Below are 24,923 nucleotides of genomic sequence, written 5' to 3' on the forward strand. Positions count from 1 at the left end.
GTCGTAGTGATTGATCGATGGAGGGTACTCTACTCAGCTACTCAGTACTTTCGAGCCATGAGCAGCTCATATACCTCTGGTGCACAACCTCGTTCAGGTGTTCATTGCTAGATCCCAGTGTCATAGTGAGGGGGCCTGAATAGCTGTCTGTCACGTTGGCTTCGGTCGGATCATGCCACCGCGTAAAGGTCCTCGAAACATCGTCAGCTCGGGTTCGGCAGGAAACAGCTCGAAATCTAAACCCAAGGCTGTGAATCCTGACGACATCCCCGATGGACCGCCTCGGCCACCACCACTGTTTCCTCTGGGCTACAAGACGCCTATTCAGCTCTTGAACGAAAAGTGTAGGAAAGCTGGGTGGGAGAACCCTTCGGTAACATCACACCCGAATCGAGGTGGAGGTGGTGCGGATGGAGCTCAGACGTATACGGCGACGGTGACTTTGAAGAAGAGGAGGAATAAGAATGCCATGGACTTTGATACGGTCAGGTTCGTGCCCGTACCGCCAATAGAGCAGACGGATGCTGCTTTGGCCAGGCATTTCGGAGCGACTTATGCGCTGTTCAGGGTGAGCTACTATGGTTCAGGCGTTCAGCTTGGTCCCTCTGGACTAGAGTCGTCAAACCTGACATCAGCATACCGAGCGAAGGCTGATCTCCTCCCGTTTCTCTTCTCTTTTGTTCTTTTCCTCCTCCGGCACCTCCTCTTCTCCTTCTCTTGACCGTTCGGTCCTACTTCCTCTCGACCTATAGTTCTGCAACAACATGCCGATGGCAATGCTCCTTCCCCCCATAATTCGGCCGTACTGGTCAACCCTCCTCTCCGAAAAAGCTTCAGCCCCACCTCATAGGGACTGGGAATACGCCGAAGATCCCTTTGCAGCCAGGAAAGAGGTCGACAGTAGACAAGAGAAGCGCAAAGAACAACAGGTCCGACAGGCAGAGTTCAAGCATGAGCTCAAGACGGGTGCGTTGGGTGGGAATGGGGACTTCGTCGTAAGAGGAAAGGAGGTCAGAGAGGATGATGGGAGAGGGAAAGCGGGGAGGGGTGGGATGGGTTGGATGGGGGTTCCGGAGGTCAAGATGACGGTTCAGCAACGAGAGGTTGTTGAGGGTGTGATTCGAAAGGTCAGTTCAGATTTTGGAGTGAAAGGAGCGAGGTATTGCTGTAAGATCGTCAAGATGAACGAATTTGTTAGCTTACTACTATGCATATCATGCTACTTCTCCGCTTAATTATCCGTGAAATACTGCCTTTATACACTGCATGAACATATTCGGCATCATCTTCGCTGCGGATGCGGGCAGATGATGTCCAAATACCCTTCCGCCATCATGGAAGCGACCAGAGAGTCCGAAGGGACCGTCTCCACCTTCCCCTCTGGAGCCAACACTCCTCTGCCGGCTCTGGAAGCAGGCCCGATAGCCCAACAATTGAAGTCTATGGGATTCCGACCGGCACACGTGGATTCGTGCATGAAAGCCCTGGTTGCAGCGCATGAACGGTTACATGCGGGTCCTTCTGCCCAACCCGGATCGTCGAGGATCACACAAGATCCGTTGACGCTCTCGCTCAACCTGCTTTCCCCGCTCGAAGCGGCCATCGAATGGCTCCTCGTCCATCTACCTGAGGATGACCTTCCACCGTCGTACAGGTCGTCAGCGGCTGTGGATTTCGTCTCCTCAGTCTCGAGCGGGACGGGAGGGCAGACGGAGCTTGTCAAAGGATGGGTCATCGACAAGCTTACGAGAAAGGCCGGGTTTCCGAGAAAGGCCGTGATGAGGGTTATCGAGGAGGAGACAAGGGAATCGGTCGTGCTCGATTTGCTAGGGAGGAGATTGTGTGGGTGGGAAACGGACGAAGGCGGTTGGGGCGTGGAAGAGTATGGTGCTGGGTGGGAAGGTGGGGACGAACAGGAGGACGAGGCGAGGCGGATAGCGAGGGAGGAGGAGATGGTCATCTTGATTTCGGTGCTCGACGATCGGGTGCAACAGGTCTCGGAGCAAGAAATCGCCATCGAGGTCTCCGCCGTACAAGGAGAAGATCTCGTTCTCAATGTCATCTTTTCCGAAGCTTCGCCTTACCCCTCGGCACGGTATCCGGCCCACCCACCGACGTTCTACCTGACTTCCAATTCGCTACCTTCGTACTTCCGGTTACATCTGCATGGCGAGGTCCTGAGAGCGTTTAGGGACCCGGAGCGACCGGATCTGCAGTCCTTGTTGGAGGCCGGAGCGGGAGGGGCAGTGTACGCCATGATGGAGATCTTGGAAACGGCACTGCCTGCATGCCTAGAAAGACCGCCTGATATCGCCTCGGTCACGCAATACCTCGTGCCCAAGGTCGAAGATGTGCAACAAGAGGTCGAGGTGAGGAAACGACTACAGAAGCTCAAGGTCGGTCGAGGTGGGGGGCGCCAGCCGGGCATGTCGGAGCAAGAAGTCCGGGCACACCATGAAGCCATGCAAGCGGCTCCGGGATGGAAGTCGATGTTGGCGGCCAGGCAGAGCTTGCCAGCATGGTCGTCCCGCGAGGAGATCATCGATGCGCTCGAGAAGAACCGGGTGGTCGTTATTGTCGGAGAGACAGGGTCCGGTAAATCGACCCAGTCGCCGAGCTACATCTTGGACCACGAGATCGCTCAGGGCCGAGGCGCTTCTACCAACATCTTCGTCACTCAACCTCGACGTGTCGCTGCAATTGGAGTAGCCACGCGTGTAGCTGAAGAACGCATGGAGGATCTCGACAAGGGACCTCAGACGGTCGGATACGTTATTCGGGGCGAATCGAGGACGAACGCCAAGATGGCCAAGATCACGTTCTGCACTACTGGAGTGGTCTTGAGGCGGTTGGCGAGCGGGGGAGATGTCAACCTGGAAGGCGTTTCGCACATCATCGTCGACGAAGTGCACGAGAGGAGTGTGGATGGGGATTTCTTGTTGCTCCAGCTACGTGAGCTGTTGAAGCGAAACAAGACCATCAAGGTGAGCACCGGCTCGAAATTTCTCAAGCAGATGTGCGGGCTTATATTGCTTGTCTCTCAGGTCATCCTTATGAGTGCTACTATCAATCAGGAACAATTTATCAACTACTTTGGCGGCGCGCCAGCCATCGAGATTCCAGGATTTACGCATCCTGTGGAGGATTTGTGAGCTTTTCTGTGCTACAACCTTGCCCTTAGCGATGGAGGTTGACTTGGACTGCATCGCAGCTACATGGAGGACTATCTACCGAAACTCCAGTACCGTGCCGAAACTCCGAGGTTCAAGGCAAAGCAGTCGGAAGATCAGAAGACTGCTCTCAAGGCCTGGCTGGACGGGCTTGATATGGACGCCCAGTCGAAACAGTCCCTGGAGGCCTTGTCTATCGGCACTCAGATACCCTACGACTTGATCGCGGCGCTGGTCGCCCACATAGAAGCTACTTCGCAGAAGCCAGATGACGGCGTCTTGATCTTGTAGGTGCAATCGCGCTCTTGACAAGGCTTGTTTTGCTGACTCTTGAACTTTAGCTTGCCCGGTGTAGGGGAAATCAAATCCTGTATCGAAGCCCTGCGACAGAGGGTTCGAAACGTCGACATCTTCCCCTTGCACGCAAATCTCTCCAACGCCGAGCAAAAGCAGGTCTTTGCGAAAACAAAACGGAGAAAGGTCGTGGTGGCTACGAACGTCGCCGAAACAAGTGTCACCATCGCAGATATCGTATACGTCATTGACAGTGGAAAGGTCAAGGAGACTCAATTCGACGCCGACACAAACATGTCCCGGTTGGTCGAGACATATACAAGGTGAGCTAGCGTCTCGCAGTCTTTCGATATGGCATATGCTGACCAGCCCTGACTCAGTCGGGCTGCTTCTCGCCAGAGGCGGGGACGAGCTGGACGAACGAAGCCAGGAATCTGTTACAAGATTTTTAGCCGTCGGACCGAAAACCAATTCATGGCCCGCTTCGCCATTCCGGAAATCCTCCGAACGCCGTTGGAGAGTCTGTTCTTGCAGGTCAAGAGCATGGACCCGGATGCGGACGTCAAGCAATATCTATTGTGAGTCTTGTCGCCCGGGACATGGTATCAGATCAGACCTTTATAACCATTGTCGAACGGACCTACAGAAAGGCTATCGATCCCCCCAAGATCGAGGCGATGGATGCTGCTTGGAAGACATTGCTGGATCTTGGAGCCGTAGAAGGTGAAGCCATGACGTCGCGGTTGACAGCCTTGGGGAGACACGTTAGTAAAGCCTGCTGCCGGTTGGTTGGTTCATGTCAAGCTGATCTGAATCCCGTCTGAACCACAGATGTCCTCGCTTCCCGTGGATTTGCGTCTGGCCAAAATGCTGGTGCTGGCATGCATCTTCCGGGCTTTAGACCCGGTCTTGTCAATCGCAGCGATGCTGTCCAGCAAACCTCTCTTTAGTGGCCCAATGGAGAAGAGGGAGGAGATGAAGAAGTGAGCACAAAATGTATGTCGGCATGCTGATTGACGCTAAGATCTATACTTTCGCTTCAGGGCACGGGAAAGATTCTCTTGGGGACAATCAGATATCTTGCTGAACCTCAGAGCTTACAACGCAGCCGTCGCTTGCGGTGGTTACTCGGCCATGCGTTCGTTCTGTGAGGAGAACTTTGTCAACTTCAATACGGTCCGCGATATCAGCTCGTTGCGACAAGATTTCCAGGCAGCGTTAGCAGAGATCGGGCTGATCGACCCGCCGGGTAGAGGATCCAGACGGAATCAGGATCTGGATGACTGGAACGTCAACTCGGAGAATGAGAGTCTGCTCAAGGGTATTCTCGTCGGGGCCTTCTGGCCTAGGATCGTGCGCATTCGGTTGCCCGATGCCAAGTATGAGAAAGTTCAGGCTGGAAGTGTGGCCAAGGAGCACGAGGCGAGGGAGGTCAAATATTACGATAGCGTCGATAACAGCCGGGTCTTCATCGTGAGTTATTCTCCGGTTCTGGTACGGCCATATTGTCACTCATCGGTTCTCTACGGCAGCATCCGGGCTCTATCCTTTTCCATGAAAACAACCTCAAGCCAGGGTATATCACCTTTTTCCACCGAGCGGAAACATCGAAAGTTTTCCTCTTTGATGCGACACCTGTGAGTTTGCCGTGTCGCATACGATACACAAAATCAGGCCCCTTTGACGACCCATTGTTCTACCCAGGTACCGCTCTTTGCTTTGCTCTTGTTTGGCGGCCAATTGACCATCAACCATTTCGCCGGCGGGATCACTGTGGGAAAAGAGGGAAACATCCGGCTTCGAGCTTGGTCACGAATAGGTATTCTTGCGAACCAGCTGCGTCGGCTGCTCGATGCCAGACTGGCCGAGGTGATCGAGAGTTCGGGGGACGATGTGATAGGCAAGAACGACGATATCGTCACAGCCATGTTGACGCTACTGCCCTAGATATATAGAATATAGATGCAGACGTGTTGCAAAAGAATTTTACCTACGTCCCAGGGCGAGGTTGGGCCACGGCATAGGTCGAAGTGCCAAATCGGCCAGTCGTCATGAACTCTTGTAGTCGTATAGATTGAAGAACCGTACCCAACTCCCGTATGGCATTATAATGATACAGTGCTATTATACACACCTTGAGATTTTTCCTTTTACCTAATCCCAACCGCCATCGACAACGCTCTTCCCCCATCTCTTGACAAAGTACCCAACACCCGCAGGTCCGATAATAGTGCACAACACAATCGCCCAGATCGTTATCAAGAACTCGTCCTCATCGAGCAGAGGTTCCGGTGTGGAATAAGCGATTTGCGAGATCCTGCAAGGAGGAAGCGTTTTCGAATAGCGACTCGGGTCAGCCTGATGTCCTGTTTACAAAATTCAAGACCTTGCGGAAGACATGGACTCACAATAGCCCAATCTCTCCTCGAGCGATCATAGCGAATCCAAGCAAGACCGCTCCTCTCCAACTCTCCCTCGCCCTCCCCTTCAATCCGCCCACAAACGTCCCCCCGGCCGATCCTGATCCGGGGACCTTCCAGACGAGCAACCAGACCCCGCAAAAGGCTTTAGCGAAGGTCATCAGGATGGCGTAGATGAGTCCTCTCCATATGTTCTTTCCACGCCAGAGCGGGATGAAGGGGATAGAGTATCCGATAGAGCCGAAGAAGATGGGGAGAAGGAAGTAGATGAGAAGCGGGGTTATGTAGTGTTCGAAAGTCCCGATCAGGGTTGGGTGTGGTTGGTCCGAGTGGTTTGAGGAGGCGGTCCTAGATGCTCGGATGGAGAGGTTGGGTTCGGCCTGGTCCATGTGCAACGAGTCGGACCCTGTTCCCCTCATCGTCGTCATCTCCGCCTCCTGTGAAAGACGGCCCGCTTGGTGATCCGTCATAGTATCCAGATCGTTCAGGTAGGAGACGACCAGTCCAGCGATGTACGCTCCGTATAAAGGCGAAGTCCCCGCATACCTCGTCCCAGCGATCATCCCCATAAACAGGCAGACCATGAAGAACAGTAACCCTTTCTTGCCCGCTTTGGTTCTCCATTTTCCCGATCTTGTCTGCTTGAACCATAAGAACCCCGGTCCGATGATCCAGCGGGTCAGGGGGATGAGGACGAAGCCGAACCCAAAGGTCACCCCGATGGCTCGTCCGATATGTCCCCCGAGTGCCATGGCCCCTGATTCGGTGTTCTCCCCGACGAGCGAGAGGATCTCGGAGAGGATGAAAGCGACGACATCGTCCATCACAGCAGCTCCTAGTAAAGCCGTTCCTAACTTGCTACGCTTAATGTCGAACCCAAGAGAAGGACCTGAGAGGAGCGTGAGGACGGTTCCCAAGGAAGTTGAGGAGAGGGCTGCTCCGGCTGCGAAAGAGTGAAGTAGAGGGAAGTTGAACATCGGCGTGAGGAGGAAGGAGAGGGCGATGGGGACCAGGAGACCGCTGAGAGCGATACATGTTGAGAGGGGGAGGAGACCGGTCAGGGTTGATAACGAGGTCGATGCTCCGCCTGTAGAATTACCGAAGCCGTAGTCGACATCATGTAGATCAGTAAGCGAGAATATCAGTCTAACTGCCTTTTACGAACAAAATTCAAACCGCCACGCAGAGACTCACCTTCAAAGACGACAAGCAATAGCCCGATATACCCCACGACGACAAACGTCTCCTGCCATTCGACATGCAACCATTCTGCCAACGGACTACCCCAGACGATCCCGATCAAGATCTGACCCAACAATCCAGCCGAGAGGAGCCATTCAAATGCCCATCCGAAGAGGTTGAGAAAGTAGAAATAGTTGGAGAGGATCAAGAGCGAGGCAATGGGTGGGTCGTGGTAGATGAACTGGGACGGCATGTCGTGACCGCTGTTTGCCGCAGTAGCTAGGATGGACTGCCAGTAACACTCCAGGGAAAGCGCTTGTATTTTAGTCGGTAAATGAGGAGTTTTGGGCCAATTCGACTACCGTTTGCTACCTGTTTACAATTTTGGTAGACACGTCACAAACAGAGAGTAATGGGCAAATTTAGCTCTTGTTTTAGACTGATTAAACAGCTCGTTCACATCGGCGGGAGTAGACAGCGAGTAAACGAGGTCATATACACGGTGCAAACAGGGAGTAAACGAGCGATAATCCACGTGTAAACAGTGCACGAACAAAAGCGGAAGCAATCACGATCAGGGGGGCTGATACGGCGCGTCACATCAATGCGGACATGATAATGCTATAATGTCCGTAGATATCGGATGCAAACACTATATTACATCCGCCACGCTTCGTAAACAACCGCCTGATCAAAGGGAGTCGATATTTGATCAGATTAGATCGATCGCACCGGTCGACCATCAGCTATCGCACTATCAACACCTCAACTCCGCTCTGAGCTCACCATGATCGACATAGCTGCCTAAGGTGGTAGACAGAGCGGGGCTGCTGGTCCATCGAAATCGTTACCATAGCCATCGTCAGCAAACCCGGTAGTCGCAATCACGGAATCGCATCGAACTGCAAAGAACATACCGTCAACGATGTTGGAACCACGCCGATCTGGAGAAAGCCCGGCAAGAACGGGAACGAGTGAGCCGCCTGATCCTCCGAACAAGCATCCGATATCTGACTCACTACTCACTCCATGTCTTACTGTTTCAGTCCGGTTCCCGGGCAGGTCTCTCGATACCAACTTCTCGACCAGGGCTACTCAGCTCCGAGATATGTACGCGGATTCCTCCTTGGGGTCGACAAACTCCTCTCCCTCCGATAACTCCTCCTTTGAGACTCCAATCCGTCCTGCCTCGCATATGGACAGCCGTTCGCAGGTTCCGCCGAGCCGAATCCTGCAAGAGTCGCCGTCAATCCAGATGAATCGAGCCAAAGTCAGCGGAGCGAACAGAGGGTCTAGCTTGATGGCAGCAAGCCCGGTACCCTCGAGACCTGTCAACGTACCTCAGCCCTCTCGATCGAACACGCAGCCCCAGCCGACCCCATCACGACTAGCCGCTCCAATCGTACTCGGTCCCCCTGTCATCGCTCCTCCTGTCATCGCCCGTTCCAGTCAAGGGCAATCTAGTCAGCCTGCACGCCCCGTACGAACCTATGCCTCCCCTCCAACGACACAGCAACCCACACGATCAAACTCTAGCTCCTCTTCCATGAATCCTCCGCCTCCTCCGGTTGCCGGTGTTGCTCAACGACAATCTGGTCATCAACTTCAAAAGATGCTGGCTACAGCGAACAATAACGCAAAGGACATCAGCGATCACACCAGAACACTCGCCTTACATGCGCAACAGATACAGGAGCAAGGGAAGGCGTCGACCGGCCTGGAGAAGATCGTCGAGGAGCTTCGTCAGCAAATGAACCGACTGGCACAGGAGCACGTCAACGTGAAGGCTCAGCTAGCGGATCTCCAGGAGCGTGTCGAAAGCGGAGCAGTCGGATGTCAGGTGGACGTTGATGAGGGCTTGACGAAGGTGGTATCGGTGGTGGTTCGAGCGGCAGCCAGTGTTGCGTATGGCTGCACTCCTCCAAAGGCATATCCTGCCGAAGAAGAGGAGTGGCCACGGGTGGAAGCAGCGGATGGAAGTCTAGGAGAATTGGCGATGAGATGGGATCTGGATCAGCACTTTACATCGGACCGCAATACCGTCCAGACCAACAAGCTACTCACAATCCTCAAATACCAAATCGGAAACCTTCCCCTGACCGCCGACATCCCTCGAGAATCTGTTCCTCCTTATCTCGACAATGCAAACCTCTACAACAATGCGATCTCTGTCCTGTTCCGTCAGTACCAGGCTGCTATGAAGGTACGTACCTGCGATCGCCTTGCAGTGCGCCGACTCGACTGAACATGCCTTACTCTCGCCGGGGTTGCACAGAAAAAGAAGGCTTCCGAAGCGCGGACGAGGCAGATGGAGCTGGCGGAGGAGATCGCAGAGATGGAAGAGCAGGGAGCTTCCGAGGCGGAAATCCAAGCGAAAAAGGACGAGTTGGAAGAGATGAACAAGGGCCAGGGGGTGCCCAGAAAGTATCTGAAAGGGAATGTGAAATCAAAGGCGAATACAGTCAGTATCCCTGTCGCCCACAGTTGGTGTCTGTCGCGAATCGGTGATTGCAGTGCTCACCCGACCGGTCGTCCTTCAGGTACAAAGGTGGATTTCAGCCCGACGTCCATTGACGGAGTACAAAGGTCCCGAATATGACTGTCTCGATAGCGTGTTCTGCACGGTACCGCTCTACTGCGTGAATCCAGATGTCGAGGATGAGGGAAAGATCTGGTGCTGGCCTGACATGCAAGGCGTGTATTCTGAACAGGTGAGAGATTGCACAGTAGCCTGATCTACGTGAGCGGGATGGAGCTGATCAGGACCGACGTATCACAACAGTTCATCAAAGCGTGGCGTACCATATACTTTTTGCGACATTCCACGTTAGGAAAAGGCGGCGGCGTACAGGCGTCACCCGAACCCCCTGGCGGCGCGGTGAGGCAAAAGGCCATTCCTCTCTTTCCTTCTCGCTATGTCGATTTGCATACCGGCCCTCAAGAATGGATGTTCGCCCAGAGCTGGCTGGAGGACGAAGACAATGCCGATCAGGTCGATATGCTTGTCGTTCCTGCTACGCAACCGACGAGCGTTCAGGAAGTACTCACCAGCAACTGGTATGCCACGCACGCATGGGTCACCAAGTCCAAGGCAAGGACCGGAGCCAGTGCAAAGACTGGAGCCACTACCAAGAAGCAGACGAAGGGTGCGGGATCGTCTGGGGGGAAAGGACGTACCAAATCGACTACCCCGGCCGCCATGGCCGCTTCGAGCTCGGGTGTCGATGCCAACAGGCAGCGAGGCATCCGCGGCGAGTCGATCCCTGGAAACTTCGATGGAGGAAGAATGCATACCGGTTCGATGAGTCCTGTCCCAGCCAGTCAGCCAACCCACTTCAACACCCGAAACATACCTGGCCTCTCAGTCACCAACCGCATGCAAAAGTCTCCTTCGTGCGACGGCCTCAGTCCAGTAGGCGATGCCCGATCCCCCACCGACCGCCACCAGGACGAAAATCATAATCAGTTTCAAGGTTTCAGAATGGATATCGATCCTCCCGCCGCTATACGTACCTACTACGAAGATTTCACTTCTCCGGACGAATCTCAAGGTGCCGGATATACCCACATGGGTGGCATGCCGGGTAACGAGGATTTGGAGATGACGCCGGAGGAGCTCCGACAAGCGATGGCCGCTTACCCCGACCTCTTCACCGATATCAACAACTAACGTCATCCAACCTTTCTCTGCGATTTCATCGTCTTCATGATCATGCCCTCCTAGGATACAGGCAACCTTTGGGTTTAATGGGTTTAACGCGATTGTCAGCTTTCATTTTGTATCACGGGTAATCACTTCGGGCGGGGTGTGTGTGGCTTACAGAACCGATGTATTATCCCGGTCAGCCACTGTCAGAATGTATATTATCAGCCCGCCCCCATGTCTTCATTGCCGAATAAATCATCAGGCAATTCCTCGTTGCTGTCTGCGTCCAGCCAGAATTCTGGCTCGCGACCTTCCTGTGGAGGCAGACACTGCATCAGCCCGGTCGTGGTTATCTCCCGACCGATCGGACCCACCGTATCACAGGAAACAGACGCCAGGCAAGCGCCATCGGCCCGAGTGTTCAGTGGCGTAACGATGACAGAGCTCTTCAGATTCTTCAAAGGAACGAGTGTCTTGCCCTGCTTCGTCGCGCGATTGATGCGTATCCCGAGGTCTATGTCGCGATGTTGCCATGGGTAGGTACCGATAGCAGCGTCAAAGAACTCGACCAAAACCAAATCCTCATTCAGCATGTCGGGGAGATGCTCGACCTTCAGGCTGATGGAAAGAAATATGTGAATTTGGCAGAGATGGCGCGGCCCACTGCCGTCGTTTGCCTTTGTTGCGAGTGCGTATTGATTGCGTTGGCCACGGGAGTAGATGGACGAGCAGAACCTGTGACGTGATGGTAGCGAGGCGCAAAGGGGTGCGAATCAATCAGCAGAACGGTCTGATAGGAGACGGGACGGGCTTACTTGAAGCCGTTATATACCGCATGAGTATAGATCCGATAGCCTTGGGACCGGGTCGGTAACGATGGTCGGGGGTCCATGAAGAAGGCTGCATCGATGAACCGGTATTCAGGGCGTTCGGCGTTGAGGTAAGATAGTAAGGGGGCGTAGGCGTCCCAAAGGTGTAGGTCCACGGGTCTTCCTTTCTGGTACGGGACTGGCAGTCGTATGGTTCGAGTAGCAGCGTTCCCTCTCGCTTCTTGGAGCATGAGCGTACCCATTATCGCTATCCTATTCAGAAGAAGCGTCTTGAGCGCTGCTATTTCGACATCGGTTGCGTTCGGCGCGGGATTGTTGATGATGGCGGCAAGGCGGGACTCGAGGATCCACCGTCGAAGACAAGTGCTAGCAATGTCGACTTCGCGGCCGTTGTGGTTGATGTTGGCTAACACACCGTTATTTCGTTCGAAAGCCCAAGTCCCGAATCCGGAGAGAGGGCCAAACAATTGTACACATCGAGGATAGTGCATGGCGATATGCCAATTGATCGTCAGATGTCCCCCAAACGAGAGAATCGCTTTGGCGACGTCCGAAATATCCGTAACCGCGTGTTCTGCATCCTCGACGCTTAGGCTATGCGCATGCAGCGTGCGAAGCGATGCGGTGAGTGCTGTCGCTGCTTGGTACCAGCCCCACCTAGAGCGTCGTTTCCCCGATTCATCGTCAGGATCTTCGGGTTCATAGTCCTCGATGTCGTCGTCATTGGCACCTCGCCATGCAGCGTACAGCGCGAGAGGTAGAAGCTGCGCTATCCTTTTCCACTGATCCACTTTCAATCCCCCTCCCGCCGCTCGTTTTCCTCTTCCTTCCGGGACGAATTGCCTAGTAACACGGTTTGGCAACCGTCCTAAATGTCCTGGATAGATACTATTCTCAAAGACGGCCTTGAAGCTATCGCGAGACGACTCATCCTGATTCATTCCCGCCCAGTCGGGATGAAAGTCGGGGTCTTCGAAGAGTTCGAAGACGAAAAGCTGATTCACGAATGACTTCACCAGGCCGAGGAAGGAGTTGTGTAAAGGGTCCACAGGGGAGCTGGAGGCATGTTCGAATTGAGCCAGCCTTGCCATCGGCGAGAATCGTACCCCATAATCGTTTTCCAGCTGGGCTTGTCGCTCGGGAGATGCCACTTCGTACTCGAAAGCGGCTTTCAACATGTCTTCGGGTGTATGCGCAGGGAGATTGTGCCAATCGTAGCCCTTCGGATCGTTGATGTCGGACTTGACGATAGCGCAGTGGTGGCATGGGTGGTTCTTGTTGGAAAGGCCGACTGAGCCGACCAGTTTTCGAGTCGCCGGTAGGTCGGAGGCGTTGAAAAGCAGTCGGGTTTGAATCTCTACCGACTGCCCGTAGGTCGGACAGAAGGTCTCGAATCCCCGCTCGCAAAAGAGGAAATCCTCGACGAGCAGCTCCAATATCCGATTGAGACAGCTTCGCGATGGTTCTTTTGGTCCGGGGATAACTCCTAGTAACCCAGTGTATTTCCTTAGAAAACATTTGTCCCTCGGCAAATTCGCCACACACGCATATATTCCACCGATGGAAGAGCCGACGACACCCTTCACGGCGAACCTATTCGGATTAATTTCACCAAGCATTCATCAGCGAACTCTATTCTGGTATTAGAGGTAGAACGACTGAACGGTTGCACGCTTCCGGACACTCACCAGTCGATATTGATAATGATCTTGAGCCCAAATGGCAGGTCACAATGCCGCATGAGTCCAGCGCTCGGATCGAAATCAGGCCGTGCACGGGGGTCGTCGCTGAAGCTGTTGTCCTCGAAAACCGACCGTTGCGTATGGGCGAAGCCTGAACGCCAAGCAGAGCCCTCTGAAAGCCCGTCTAACGGGACGTTTCGATCGAAATAAGGGACACTTCTGTCGGTCGGCATGGCTTGTTTCCAGTTGTCGGGGCATTCGTCTTGGCTGCCCCGCCAGTCGTTTAGATGTTGTACGAATGCGTCGTCCTGCATGAAAAGAGCCAGCCACGTGGAAAGGGGGGTAAAGGGCATGACCTTGTACGGGGTGCGGGTACGACCGTTGACCGAATATAGCGCTGCGGTGCACACGCCATCTGTATGAGGCAGCGGCGATCCGCATGCTGGAGATTCGAGGCGGTATAGCTCTTGGTAGGGGACGAGATGCCAACATGCTAAGTTCGGGCAAACGATTCGTCGCTCCATGAAGTCGTCCGGATTCACTCCTAGTCGTGACATAGCTGTGATGACTTGTGTGGGACTGGTCAGAGGTTCTTCGCTGTTCCCTACTGCGATATTCAGCGCGGCTGTAGTTTGTTCTAGTATAGTCGCAGCTGCGATGTTGCTTAATCCTACAGCCTTGCCGAACGCGATGGTAGTGTACAGGTGACGAATGGCGGGATCCAGGTCGTGATGCTGGAGTACGTTCCTCAGGACTACAGTCGGCTTGACTCGGTCTGATGGCTCGATCCGGTCGACTTGCAAGGCTAGACCCGCGAAGCCGTCCTGGGGATCGTTTGCATCGAGCCAGGAATTGTACGCATCGGTCCGACGTTCCAAGATGTCCTGTAGACCCGGTGGTTCGGGTGATAGGCGCTCAACGTCGGCGGGCTCGAAGTCTCGGTTCATGTCGGCATCGTCATCCATATCCTCATAGCCATCTCCGCCATACTCCGAGTCACTGTCTGCTTCGTAGTCATGGTAACCGGTGTTGTCGTATTCCGCGGACGCTGGGAGTTCAGGTGACGCAGGACGGTATGTTTCGACCACCTCCTCTTCCAAAGTGTGACTCTCTTGATCAGGTGATACGGAGCTTCCGATCTCTGGCTCCAGAGTTCCTGTTATGTCGACAGATTCCTGCAGATTCCTATCCGCAGATCGTAGAGGAGCGAGAGGAGCGTTGGGCGGCCTGGCAAGGCGTGGGGCATGAGCCTGACCTCGTGGGTTGTGACGGTAGTACGTGGACGTCGGTAAGGAGCGATATCCATTTGGGGACTTGCTACAGGCCGGACAGAAGCAGGATCGCTTCAGGTGAGAGCACGTACTTTCGGTCAGTCTGTTACGGGATCATCACGTGAGCCGACTACCGACACATGGACTCGATTTACGGACATCAGCATACACCTAAGTCCGGCTCGACGAGGCGAATCCGATTCCCTCGGAGCAGATTCGGTCGCCCCTACCATTCACCGAAACAACAATACGTTTCCGGTACATATCACACACAGGTACAAGGACCTCGAGGTACACGACAACTCTACTCAGGACCTCGACAACCTTACTCGACGTACCTAGGGACAAATGAGAACTCAAACCCGCCTCCTCTACCGAATCCGGTTGCTCTCGACAGGATTCGGCTGTTCGCCATCTCGTTCTTCCAGTTTCGCCATCTCTCGCCATTCTTTTCTCTTGGGTCTTTTCAGTGTTCGCCAGCCTCGCCTCCGTACTCGTCTCCGTATAAATAGCTAGAGGAACTTGACCGAATTCGATAGAGGACGCTCTGTAATAGTAATAGGTCAAGTTCCGATATCACATTCAATACACGCCTATCTGACTTGTTACAACATCTTCAAGACGTGTTGCGGAGAGGTTACAACTCAAGGACGTCGCTAAGTATCTACGCTTCATCGTTTTACCTTAGACCGAATCCGGTACCTCACACCGAGTGATCACCTTCCTTATCCATACATCTCTGGATTCGTATCCCGCACCCGAACCCGCTTCATCTAAGCGGACTTGCGACATTCTCCCAACTACCTGCGATTCACCTATAAGCACCCTACGCCTTACGACTTAGGACCTAGCTCGATTAGCGACTTCCGCCGTAACACAGTCCTAGGAACGAGAGTATCACAGGACCACGTCTCGTTTGCATGAAACATACCAGATACTGTGAGCGAGGTGGCATCGCTGCTTGGCCGACCGCTCGGGGAGTATAGGAGGTCACCGTTCTTCCGGCTCATGAAAAGTTGTGGGACGATGCGGATTCCTTTGACCTCACTTATGAGAACGGGAGCGGTGGGACTACGAGCTACAGGCCAGATCCTTTCACGATGTTGCCGGTGCTGAGCTTCAGGTCGAGGTCAAGGTGCATGATATCCATACGGGCATATGAGAGCGATACAGGTCGAGCTAAGGTATGAGTTGTACGTGGTATCTACCCTACATCTCCAAGGTCAAGGTGTTGTGATGGCTGTGGTATGCAGTGACGTGGCCGACGTGGTGACAGTGGGTACAGTGCAGCTTAGAACGACCAAGTCGATACCGAGGTACCGATATACTTGACATGCTGAGACTCATCCGAAACGAGGTGTAAACAGTGTTATCAAAGTAATAATGAACCGTTTACTCGCTATTTATGACGTCACGAAATGAATGACGTGTAAACTTGGTGTAAATATACCGTCTATACGGCATTTGCTAACAGATTATGATCACGTGACATAAACTAGGGGTAAACTCGTGTGAAACGGTGTATCTCTTAACCATTTAAACAGTGCTAGATTTCCCCGTCCCCCGCAGTGCCAGTAACAACTACGGCGAATGGCCAGATATGTAGGGTCTAGGATATCGCTATGTCTGACCTCTTTTGCGTGATACACTATACTGTAGTATCATTGTATGAGTACGGTGTGGTACCTCTACTTTTCACATGGCGATACGTATTCGACGATGCAAGACGATCTTGACGATTCGCCCCACCAAGGCCGAGGTCGCGCTTCATCTCGGTTCAAGAGGACGGATGTCGGGGAGGGGAAAAGGCATCAATATTCTCGACGATGCTATATGATTACAAGGGTCTTTCACCGATCCCCCCTACCCTCTCCGACGTACACCATTCCATCTCCCCCATCAGAGTCATTTGAGCATGCAAACGATCCCGCCGAGAGAGGTGGAGGGGTGTTCGTCGGAGAGGGTAGGGGGTTCGGTGTTTGAATCACACTGGTCGGGCAAAGCAGGCGAACGGTCCGAGGTGTGGAATTAGGAATGGCGAGCCTCGTGTGGAACTTTTTTACGAGCGAGCATGGTCCCGGCAGACTCGAACCTGCTTGTTTGGTGTGTCGTTTTGGGGGTCGTGGAAGAGAGAACGATATCGATCGCGAGTGGGAAGGCTACCGTAATGCCCGTTCGCCTTGTGTTCATCTCCTAATCCGACGAGAAGGTGACGGTTGTTGATTTGCCAATAGGCTCGCTCGAAGGGTGATGACGTATGAAAACTTTTCCCCAAAGGCCGTAGCTGCCGCTGTGAGGATGTTGATAGGCAGGTCGAACGGTATGGTTTCCTCTGTTTGCCGAAATGCTCTGTTGTCCGCTTGGTCGTTGCCAAAGACAAGGGTAGGCTGGTCGAACTCATTTTCTTGCTCAACCGGTTCCACGTCCCAGTGCGGGTCCCACCCGGCGTCAGTGAGGGGGACGGACAGGGCAAATTCCGTGCGAGGTCAACTGCTCTTGTTGCTGGTAAAACCCAGCAGGATCAGCGACATGCGCTCGGAGTGTTCGAGAAGTCGGCCGGACGACCAGTCTGAGCTTACGACGGTTGCAACCGGGACCACGAGGAAGGTTCCTCAAAACCGCAGATGTCGATGAACGAGAGGGGATTGGTGTACGTCGGAGAGAGAACGGGTTCGAGTGGCGAGTGGGGCTGTGTATGATCATCGTCGCTCACTGAATTTCGGTGTCTAGTTGATGTACACAAATCGCAGAGTACAGAAGGAGCGACCGGTGATGGGCTTGCCTATGGCCTATATATATCTTCCTGAGAGAGCACCAATGCGCTGGCACTCCGAGATTCCGATAAGCGGTTTTGGGGGAATGACGATGACGATGCGATTCGGCCGGCCGGGTCAAATCGGGGTGCAACGGCGATTCCCCTAAAACTGCTCTTGTCTCGGTGGATCCCTTGGCTGTTCGAACGCCGTTCAAGTGAAAACGGGCCGACACCCGACGAGACGGGAGGTCGTCTTCTTTTGTTCGGATTGATGAAACGCGCGACGCGATCAAGGGATTGATGAAACTCTATCATCGCGTGCGCGGAACAAAAGAAGATTCACCATTTAGTTCTAGAACGTTAGAACAATAAGAGTAAAGAATGTTTCAGCTCGCGGGCTGAAGACGATTTGACGACCGCGACGAACAAAGAAGAGGGCGGTTGATGGGTTCGGTGATCGCGAAATCAATGAAACGCGATTTCAAAAGTGGATCGATCGAGGGATCGATGAAACTCTGTTTATCGCGTGAGATCAGGCTGCGTAAAGAAGGGCGGGATCGCAGCCAAAAAGCCACACGACCCGTCACCTTGAAGTGAGACTGAAGGAATGTTTTCTCGCCTGCTTCTAGCAGCGAGAAGCCTGTTGCGGCCCGAAATTACGAGAAGCCCGTGCGGCTGATATGAGCAGCGAGTAGGTTTCGAATCTCATTGCATGAATGCACTTTATCAGATCAGCAGCGATCGATATCGCATACGATACGCTCTGTACGACTAGCGAAGCCAAGACTTTGACCATGGCTCTACAAGGGTTCCCCTGCGCCCCTGCCTGGTTGGGATGTTGGGACGTCGTGATGACATCGACATCTCGTGCGATACATGGGCATGGTTTAATCGCACAATTACGATGAGCGACCTGTACGCCAAGTGCTCACTGCAGCTTCGTGCCAGCGCAACTCGCTCGAAGAGGTGAAGCGCTGCCTAGATCGTCGCTGAGCGGTGAACGTCGGATGCCTAGATGGCGGGCGCAGCGATATCGGCGGTCGGAAATCGCTCCTCTAGCGTGCCGTACCACACTACTACTGTAGAGGGTCGAGGGGATATTGCACACGTTGCCACGGTTCTGTCGCATCCGATACATTGGAAGCTGCCCTGACGACGGGGGTGTGAATCATCCTATCGTTCATCGTCAAAGAGGTATATATATACATGGGTATGGTGGAAGAGAAAAGTGTCCATGCGAAAATAACCTGAAGGTGTTTGGCTCGACCTCTTCAAGAAAAATCAGATGGGGAGGACCGGGAAGACCGTGAGCTGTAAATCATGGTGGCAACAGCGTCGAATCGATTCAGCTCGGCTTGGACCGTCATATAAGTGAGAGCCAATTTCACACGATCCCTTCACTCACGTACAAGTCCGAAATAGATGTGCTTGCCGTGCCGCTTCAGTCATGAGTTGCGCAGCCGGATAGGGACGAATAAGCGCAAATCGAATCAGCGCCACCTGCTATCTGCATGATCCAGCTCCCGGAAAGGCTCCTTTCTACTCACGTATGAGACCCTCGTGTCCTACTCGATCTCAAGGTCGAGCACGAGCGCTCCTCGTGCTATACCTTTTCGTGACAGGCGGGGTCGCCAAGACGGACGGAGGGTTGGGTAGTACAGGCCCTTGAATCCTCGTACTGTACCTCCTCGAGGGGGGCGCAATCGCAGGTGCAGGCGCAGGGTCGAGTTCGGCGACGGGTCCCAGAGCCAGCTCGTCTACCTCGTCCAGCTCTGCTGCCTCCGAGCCCGACCCTGATCCGGCCTTCGATCCAGGTAGAGACCCCGCCGCTCCCGACTTCATCTTCACATCTCCACCCGTCTCTTCCTCAACCACGTCCGACCTTCGAGGAATAGGAGGCTGTCGAGGGAGTCGTTTGAACTGGAAGGTACAGACTTTATAGCCGGTGACGGAGGATGGGATGAGGCGGGCAGAGGTGACCTTGTAGAGACCGTCGTAGCGGTAACCTAATGATGAGCACGAGGAGTCGGGAACAGAAGAGCGAGAGTATAAGCGGGGTTCTGATAGCAGTAGAAACGAATGAGAGAACGGGAAGACCAGTCGACTCACCTTCCAACGGCGCCCACTCGCAGTCCGTCTTGTAGCCCCTGACGACCCTGACCGGCTTCCCCGTCTCGCTACTCCTCTTCAACGCCCCATTCATAGCATGCTCGAAACTCTGGTCGAAGCTCTGTTCCGCCGTCCGCAAGTTCTTGCCGTTCCCCTTCAAGTCCCTGCCCCCAGCTCCGGTGAGGACGAACGATTCGCCCAGATCGATATTGTCTTCGTAACCCCCAGAGAAACAGACCGACCAGGCGCCGACTGTTGGGTTCCCAGAGATGCAGGCTACGAGGGGGGCGTGGATCGAATCCATAGATGCTCCTGCTCGGAGTGGCCAGGCCTTGCCAACGGGTACATCAGGGATCGAGCCGAACTGCTTAGGATTATGGAGACGAGCCAGAGCTACGCCTTTACCCAGTCCCTCTCCGGTTCGTTGCTTCAAGTGTGAGTCGTCATCGTCGTCGTCGACGATGAAGTCGCTAAGCCGGCGTTGATGGCGAACGACAGGACGAGTCCTAGGCGTCTTTTGATCTCGATTGACGTTCCTAGCACTCCGACGAAGCGACGAGTCCGCCCTTGAAGAGGTGCGTTTCGTTAAAGCGGGTCGTTTCGAGGTGGACGAGGAGGGGTGTTTAGGTTTCAAGGTGTTACCGCCTAGACCGAGGGATTCGAGCAACGCCAGGTTCTCTTTGATGATTCGCTGTCGTTCCAGCTCGTAGGCGTCTTCGTGAGACATGATGAGGAGTGAGAGTCAAGAGGGAGCTAGAGACTTTGTGCAGAGTGGTAATGGGAGACGGTCTAAGTGTCCGGTATACGAAACAGTGGAGCAGTCGAATTTGTTGTCGCTCGTCCTTTGTTTGTTTGTTGACCGGGGTCCTTCGGGGTCGCGCTCGGATCCGAAAATAGGGGCGAGGCCGAATTCGCAAGGAGATGTCTCCCACGACAAAGCTTCTCATTCAGACCAAGTCCAATATCATCACTCTTTATCAACAAGCATCAGTGAAACGTATGTTCCATTGCGTTAGGAGCGATTACATGTCTCTATCCACTCTGTGCACGTCGGAAAGGTCGCTATTAAGCGGTAGGCGCAGGATGGCGCGCTCGACGACGATTAATCTATACGCTGTCCGATACCTCGATCCTCCTACTCGGCGGTCACCCTCTCGGTATCGTCAATGGTATGAGCGATCCCTCCTGGTCCATGAGCCAAATCATACCCGGCTCGTCGTTCGTGTTCTCGTATGGCTTCTTCACCTTTGAGGTAAATACTATCCACTGAATCCCTCCCGAGTCCTTCAGCCGCGGCAGCAGCGATCATCCGCTCGAGCTCGGCGTCGATCCTAGCTCGCTTGAAGGTGGCGGTCCGTGGGAAGTATGCTTGACGTTCCCGAATGGGTCTGTATTCAGGAATCGACTCGCGTCCGAGCGCCCTGAGGATGACCTTTTCGCAAGGGGTCTAGCGGCAGATACGAGGCAATAGCCTCAGCTCGCGTTCAGGATTCAAGGTGGTCAATCAATCACTCACGTATGCGCCGTCCACCCGGTTCAAGTTGAACGGCTCGACCATGTTGATGTGCGGATTAGCGATGACGCGAGCATATCGAAGGTGGTTCTTGCTGTTGGTGTGAGGCTACAGCGCGATCGATAGTCAATGAGCCCAGCTGAGACGCATATCTCGTCTCGCACGCAAACACTCACAAGTAGACCGTGAAGGAGAAACACATCCCCAGCCTTCGCTTCGACCTAAATGAACGAAGAATAAGTGACCGCTACTTTGAACTACAGTAGTCGAACAGACTTACGGTGACAAACTTCTTGCAATTAGGGATATGAGAATACAGATCCAACGGCGGCTCAAAACCTTCCGGATGATCGAGCAGAGTCTGACAGATGTTCGCCAGACCGTCCTCACAGAGATAAGTCCCGCCTCCTCGAGGCGGGATGTCCGTGAAGCAATGAATGACGGTGATCGCGTTACCGCTCGAGTCCAGGAATTGTCGATACCAATCATTGTCGTGATGCCTATAGTAAGGGCAACGAGACGGTGTCAGCGTTGTCATTTCGGGGCTATATGAAAAGCAAGCTTACCAGCCTGTCGCTTGTTGAGGGGTGAAATCGTTCTGTTTCAAGAGTTGGTTCCAGGTTATTCTAGATCAGTATGTCGATATCAAACGCGCCGAGAACATCGTGTACTGACCTTGGTCCAATGCTCCGTGCCGAAGTTACAGATCATCTGATCACCGTGGTATCGCTCGCGGATAGGATCGATCTTGTCCTCCCCTCCGACTAATTCACCTGTAAGACGAATCAGCACGAGTCGAGGTAGAGCCAAACAAATGTGCTCACATGCAGCCTGCCACGCTTTCGGACTGAGTTCCTCGACAGGGACCTCGCGATGACGTGGCATCTTGACATACTCGTCTGTCCAAGTCGACTTGGCGTCCTTGTCCCATCCAAGCCTCGTCCACAGGTTGCTCATCCACAACTCTAGGTACTTCTTGTCGATCGCGTTGGGAATCTTCAGCCAGCCATGTTGAACGAAGTGTTCGATCTGTTCGGGGGTGAGTGGTTGGTGGTCCATGTTATATAGCGCCTGTTCGTGGTGGTATTGCCGATGCTTGCGGTTCGGACCCTTCCGACATCTCAATCATGTTTACTGGTCTTGTGGACGGGTTGAAAGGCTTATATATCGTTGATCGAGCTGACACCGGATTACAAAAGGGTCGGACCGGACTTGGGGACCTGGCAAGCGTGGCGCGCGAATCGCAAACTGCCGGTCGCCACCTTTTGGCGATCGCCAACATCCTACGCGCGTGCGGTCCGGGCAGAGCGTTCACTCGACGTCTCGATCGTCGTGTCATCCACATCCAGAAAGGCCTCCATGTTCATCTCCGAAAGGTCTGGGTTCAATACAGGAGACTGACCAGTCGGCTCTAAGTTACTCGCAGTCCATTTGGCGGGATCCTGTTTCGTTCCGGCGAAAGACTTGGCGCGCATCAGACATATGCAACATGGCTGCTCGATGATTTCTTCTCACTTACTTCCGAAATTTCGAGACGGCTCGGCTCCCCTAGTTTGCCTCGGCTCGCCTGATCCTCGCCTAATACAAGGGCATCGAATTTCCTCGCGACCCGATCCAATACGTAATTTGACGAACTCCCGAGGGGTTCCCGAGCTGAAATCGAGGACTGTTCCACGCTCGTCTGTGCCGCCGAGTTTGCATCGGAGTTATTATCAGTCGATCTGCGTGAATGTATTGCTTCTGCTAGGACGACGATCCCATGTTTGTGCAATAGATCACGGAGGATCTCCAGCTGCATATGCAGAAGACCGTCAGCATACCAAACGCGTCGTCCTCCCGCAGACTTGAGTCATTCGTCAACTCACCGATGACCTTGCTGCAGCATAATACATCGTCATCCTAGCAAGATATCCGAAAGCGACTTGCAACGTTCCTCGCATAGCCTCGGGCCATGTTCCCGCTTCACTACCTCTTGTTAAGATCAGCCAGACCCGCACGGCTTCGGTGACCATGACGATTGTCCAGTGGTCCAAGAGTATAGAATCAGGCCGAAGGTTGGCTACGAGCGCCACCCTTTCGATCATCCTGGTCGAACGGAAGAGACACTTTTCCAAAGAATCCTCGGTCCATACAGTCGCGAATGCGTCTCCGGATGATTCCCAGTGACCCGGTTCTTTTGTCATCCAAGGAGAATCAGGTATCAACCAACGTGTCAACATGCAGGCGCACGAATCTGCTGTTAGGTGGAGCGTGACGAGTTGATCCAGCTCCGCAGGCCGGTCCGAGTTCAAGATGTTCTCTCTTGTAAAACGCAGATGATCGGGTAATTCCATCTCCCATGCTCTGATGCGGGATTCGAGAAGGTGGAAAGTGGATCCAGGGGTCCAAGGTGTACGGTCGAGCGAGTGAACGCGTTTGCTGTATCTATGACAAGACACAGGGTAGCCAAATGTCAGCTAATCAATCTACGATATGACGCTGCGATTCAGCGTCTGCTCACCTCAAGACGTCTGAGCGTACGGCCAAGATCCGGACCAAGTGGTTCATCGCACCTCCTTGATCATATCCTCCATCCGTTGCGCTCGTCTCGATCGACCCATATCTGACTGCCTTCGAACGTGCTGCATCCCGACCCACCTCCACCTCGTAGATCCTCCTCGTTACCACCTCCCTCATTCCATCAGAACCGTAATTCTCTTCCGAACAAGGCGTCTGTATCCCCAGACTATCTCTTGTGACAGTAGAATAGATTTCCGAGCCGTCCGCAGCGAGAGTATCCGCGGCCCAACAAGCCCACATTAATCGTCTCTCGGTTTCCTTCTTGACCCAATCCCCGTTCAAGCTCCTCGATGTTGACCCCAACGATGGCGATGCCGCAGATGATACCGTATTGTCATCATCCCGATCCAACCCCAACCCATAGGCCATCCGACTAGCCAGAGCCAAGATCATCCATCCGCTCCCCCACCTCCCAGAGTTCATCTCGTGTTGATAGAGCAAGAGCAGACAGACGAGCTTCGACGTCGAGTACGTATCGATATCGCCCAAAACGAGTTGTTTCGCTTTCGACGCCCAGTGAGCTGCTTGAGGTGTTCCATCCGGATCCGAGCGGGTCGTTTCTGGCGTGTCTGACCCCAGGGAGGCCGAAGAGTCGGGCGTTGGCGTCGAGTCATGTCTGGCGTACCGTGCCGAGACCGCACAGACGACCAAACCCAAAGACTTTCCAATTTTCCCTTCCCTCAACGCTTTCCCAAACTCTTCTTTGTTGACGAAAGCGTTACACCGTACGGGATAGACGTATTCGAAGAACAGCTTGGCGTGGTATCCAACCTCTTCCTGAGTTGGATCTCGGATTTCCTCCTGCATCTCGTTTTCGGCTTGAGCAGGGGACGTCCTGATAGCCAGATTCGCAGCAGCCGATCTTTGGAGGCTTAGCGATGATTGAAATCCAGGAGGAGACGAAGACACCTTATCCGCTTTCAAACATCTCTGCCTGATTCCGAGCTCCTGCTCCGCCTCTCGTCTGCTCATCGCACTCCACCGGCAATCCAGCTTGAGCTTCTTGCAATTGAGACATGTGAGCTTGTTTTCATCGCATTTCACCTGGACGAGAGTATCATGGAGAGGATGACGTCTCGAGTCAGCGTCCACCACTTTCCGAAGTAAAATAATATCATTCTTAAGGATCTTCTGGATGAACTTTGTCGGCCTACTGCCCGCCGAGTAGTATTATTATTGATCATACTGTACTCACATGCCGAAGCCGACAAGTCAAGCACCCTTTCCTAGATCGCGTCGACCTCAAATTCCCAGCTCTAGCTACGGCGGGAGTGTCAGTCTCGTCATCCATCTACTATCTTTCTAGCTCTTAAAGATGATGCTGAGGACTGATCCTAGCTGGCCCAGCTGGACGGCATGACTAGATATAGATCTCCATCTGGGAAAAGCACAGGGAAATGTCAAGCGTCAAGCGTCGAGGTCGTCTGGAAGTTGCTAGTTTGCTAGTCGACACGTCATCACCGCGCGGTCGGTGATTGTCACCGCCGTCTTT

The 24,923-nt window shown here is 53.7% G+C and overlaps 6 protein-coding genes across 6 annotated transcripts; 2 read left to right on the forward strand and 4 right to left on the reverse strand.

Annotated features, from left to right (window-relative positions):
- The first annotated feature begins 88 nt into the window (after positions 1 to 88).
- Positions 89 to 5,592, forward strand: HD553DRAFT_353009 (putative ATP-dependent RNA helicase A). Its single transcript, XM_046183737.1, has 12 exons — positions 89 to 568; positions 753 to 1,127; positions 1,308 to 2,984; positions 3,045 to 3,148; positions 3,212 to 3,457; positions 3,512 to 3,787; positions 3,845 to 4,042; positions 4,111 to 4,228; positions 4,296 to 4,447; positions 4,508 to 4,937; positions 4,997 to 5,101; positions 5,169 to 5,592. Exons 1-12 carry the CDS (start codon positions 173 to 175, stop codon positions 5,409 to 5,411), a joined length of 4,320 nt encoding a protein of 1,439 aa, XP_046033069.1. The 5' UTR covers positions 89 to 172; the 3' UTR covers positions 5,412 to 5,592.
- On the reverse strand, positions 5,519 to 7,515 carry HD553DRAFT_144457 (sodium-hydrogen antiporter). The gene is made up of 3 exons (XM_046176691.1): positions 7,079 to 7,515; positions 5,873 to 6,971; positions 5,519 to 5,781 (listed from the first exon to the last, which is right to left on the reverse strand). The coding sequence occupies exons 1-3, from the start codon at positions 7,317 to 7,319 to the stop codon at positions 5,619 to 5,621; spliced, it is 1,503 nt and encodes a 500-aa protein (XP_046033070.1). The 5' UTR covers positions 7,320 to 7,515; the 3' UTR covers positions 5,519 to 5,618.
- Positions 7,516 to 7,991: 476 nt separating this feature from the next.
- On the forward strand, positions 7,992 to 10,736 carry HD553DRAFT_346089 (uncharacterized protein; the record flags this gene model as incomplete). Its single annotated transcript, XM_046183166.1, has 5 exons — positions 7,992 to 8,040; positions 8,113 to 9,269; positions 9,342 to 9,527; positions 9,607 to 9,777; positions 9,849 to 10,736. 5 exons carry the CDS (start codon positions 7,992 to 7,994, stop codon positions 10,734 to 10,736), a joined length of 2,451 nt encoding a protein of 816 aa, XP_046033071.1.
- Positions 10,737 to 18,606: 7,870 nt separating this feature from the next.
- Positions 18,607 to 20,283, reverse strand: HD553DRAFT_144516 (PUA-like domain-containing protein). Its single transcript, XM_046176693.1, has 2 exons — positions 19,360 to 20,283; positions 18,607 to 19,256 (listed from the first exon to the last, which is right to left on the reverse strand). Exons 1-2 carry the CDS (start codon positions 20,084 to 20,086, stop codon positions 18,826 to 18,828), a joined length of 1,158 nt encoding a protein of 385 aa, XP_046033072.1. The 5' UTR covers positions 20,087 to 20,283; the 3' UTR covers positions 18,607 to 18,825.
- Positions 20,282 to 22,043, reverse strand: HD553DRAFT_144489 (uncharacterized protein). The gene is made up of 7 exons (XM_046176692.1): positions 21,697 to 22,043; positions 21,548 to 21,645; positions 21,439 to 21,470; positions 21,153 to 21,372; positions 21,049 to 21,093; positions 20,876 to 20,980; positions 20,282 to 20,806 (listed from the first exon to the last, which is right to left on the reverse strand). Exons 1-7 carry the CDS (start codon positions 21,929 to 21,931, stop codon positions 20,495 to 20,497), a joined length of 1,047 nt encoding a protein of 348 aa, XP_046033073.1. The 5' UTR covers positions 21,932 to 22,043; the 3' UTR covers positions 20,282 to 20,494.
- On the reverse strand, positions 22,044 to 24,788 carry HD553DRAFT_144524 (uncharacterized protein). The gene is made up of 5 exons (XM_046176694.1): positions 24,627 to 24,788; positions 23,373 to 24,562; positions 22,738 to 23,296; positions 22,392 to 22,664; positions 22,044 to 22,314 (listed from the first exon to the last, which is right to left on the reverse strand). Exons 1-5 carry the CDS (start codon positions 24,720 to 24,722, stop codon positions 22,156 to 22,158), a joined length of 2,277 nt encoding a protein of 758 aa, XP_046033074.1. The 5' UTR covers positions 24,723 to 24,788; the 3' UTR covers positions 22,044 to 22,155.
- Positions 24,789 to 24,923: the final 135 nt, after the last annotated feature.

This window comes from Filobasidium floriforme, assembly GCF_021052385.1.
Source record: "Filobasidium floriforme strain CBS 6241 chromosome Unknown HD553scaffold_27, whole genome shotgun sequence".
NCBI lineage: Eukaryota > Fungi > Basidiomycota > Tremellomycetes > Filobasidiales > Filobasidiaceae > Filobasidium > Filobasidium floriforme.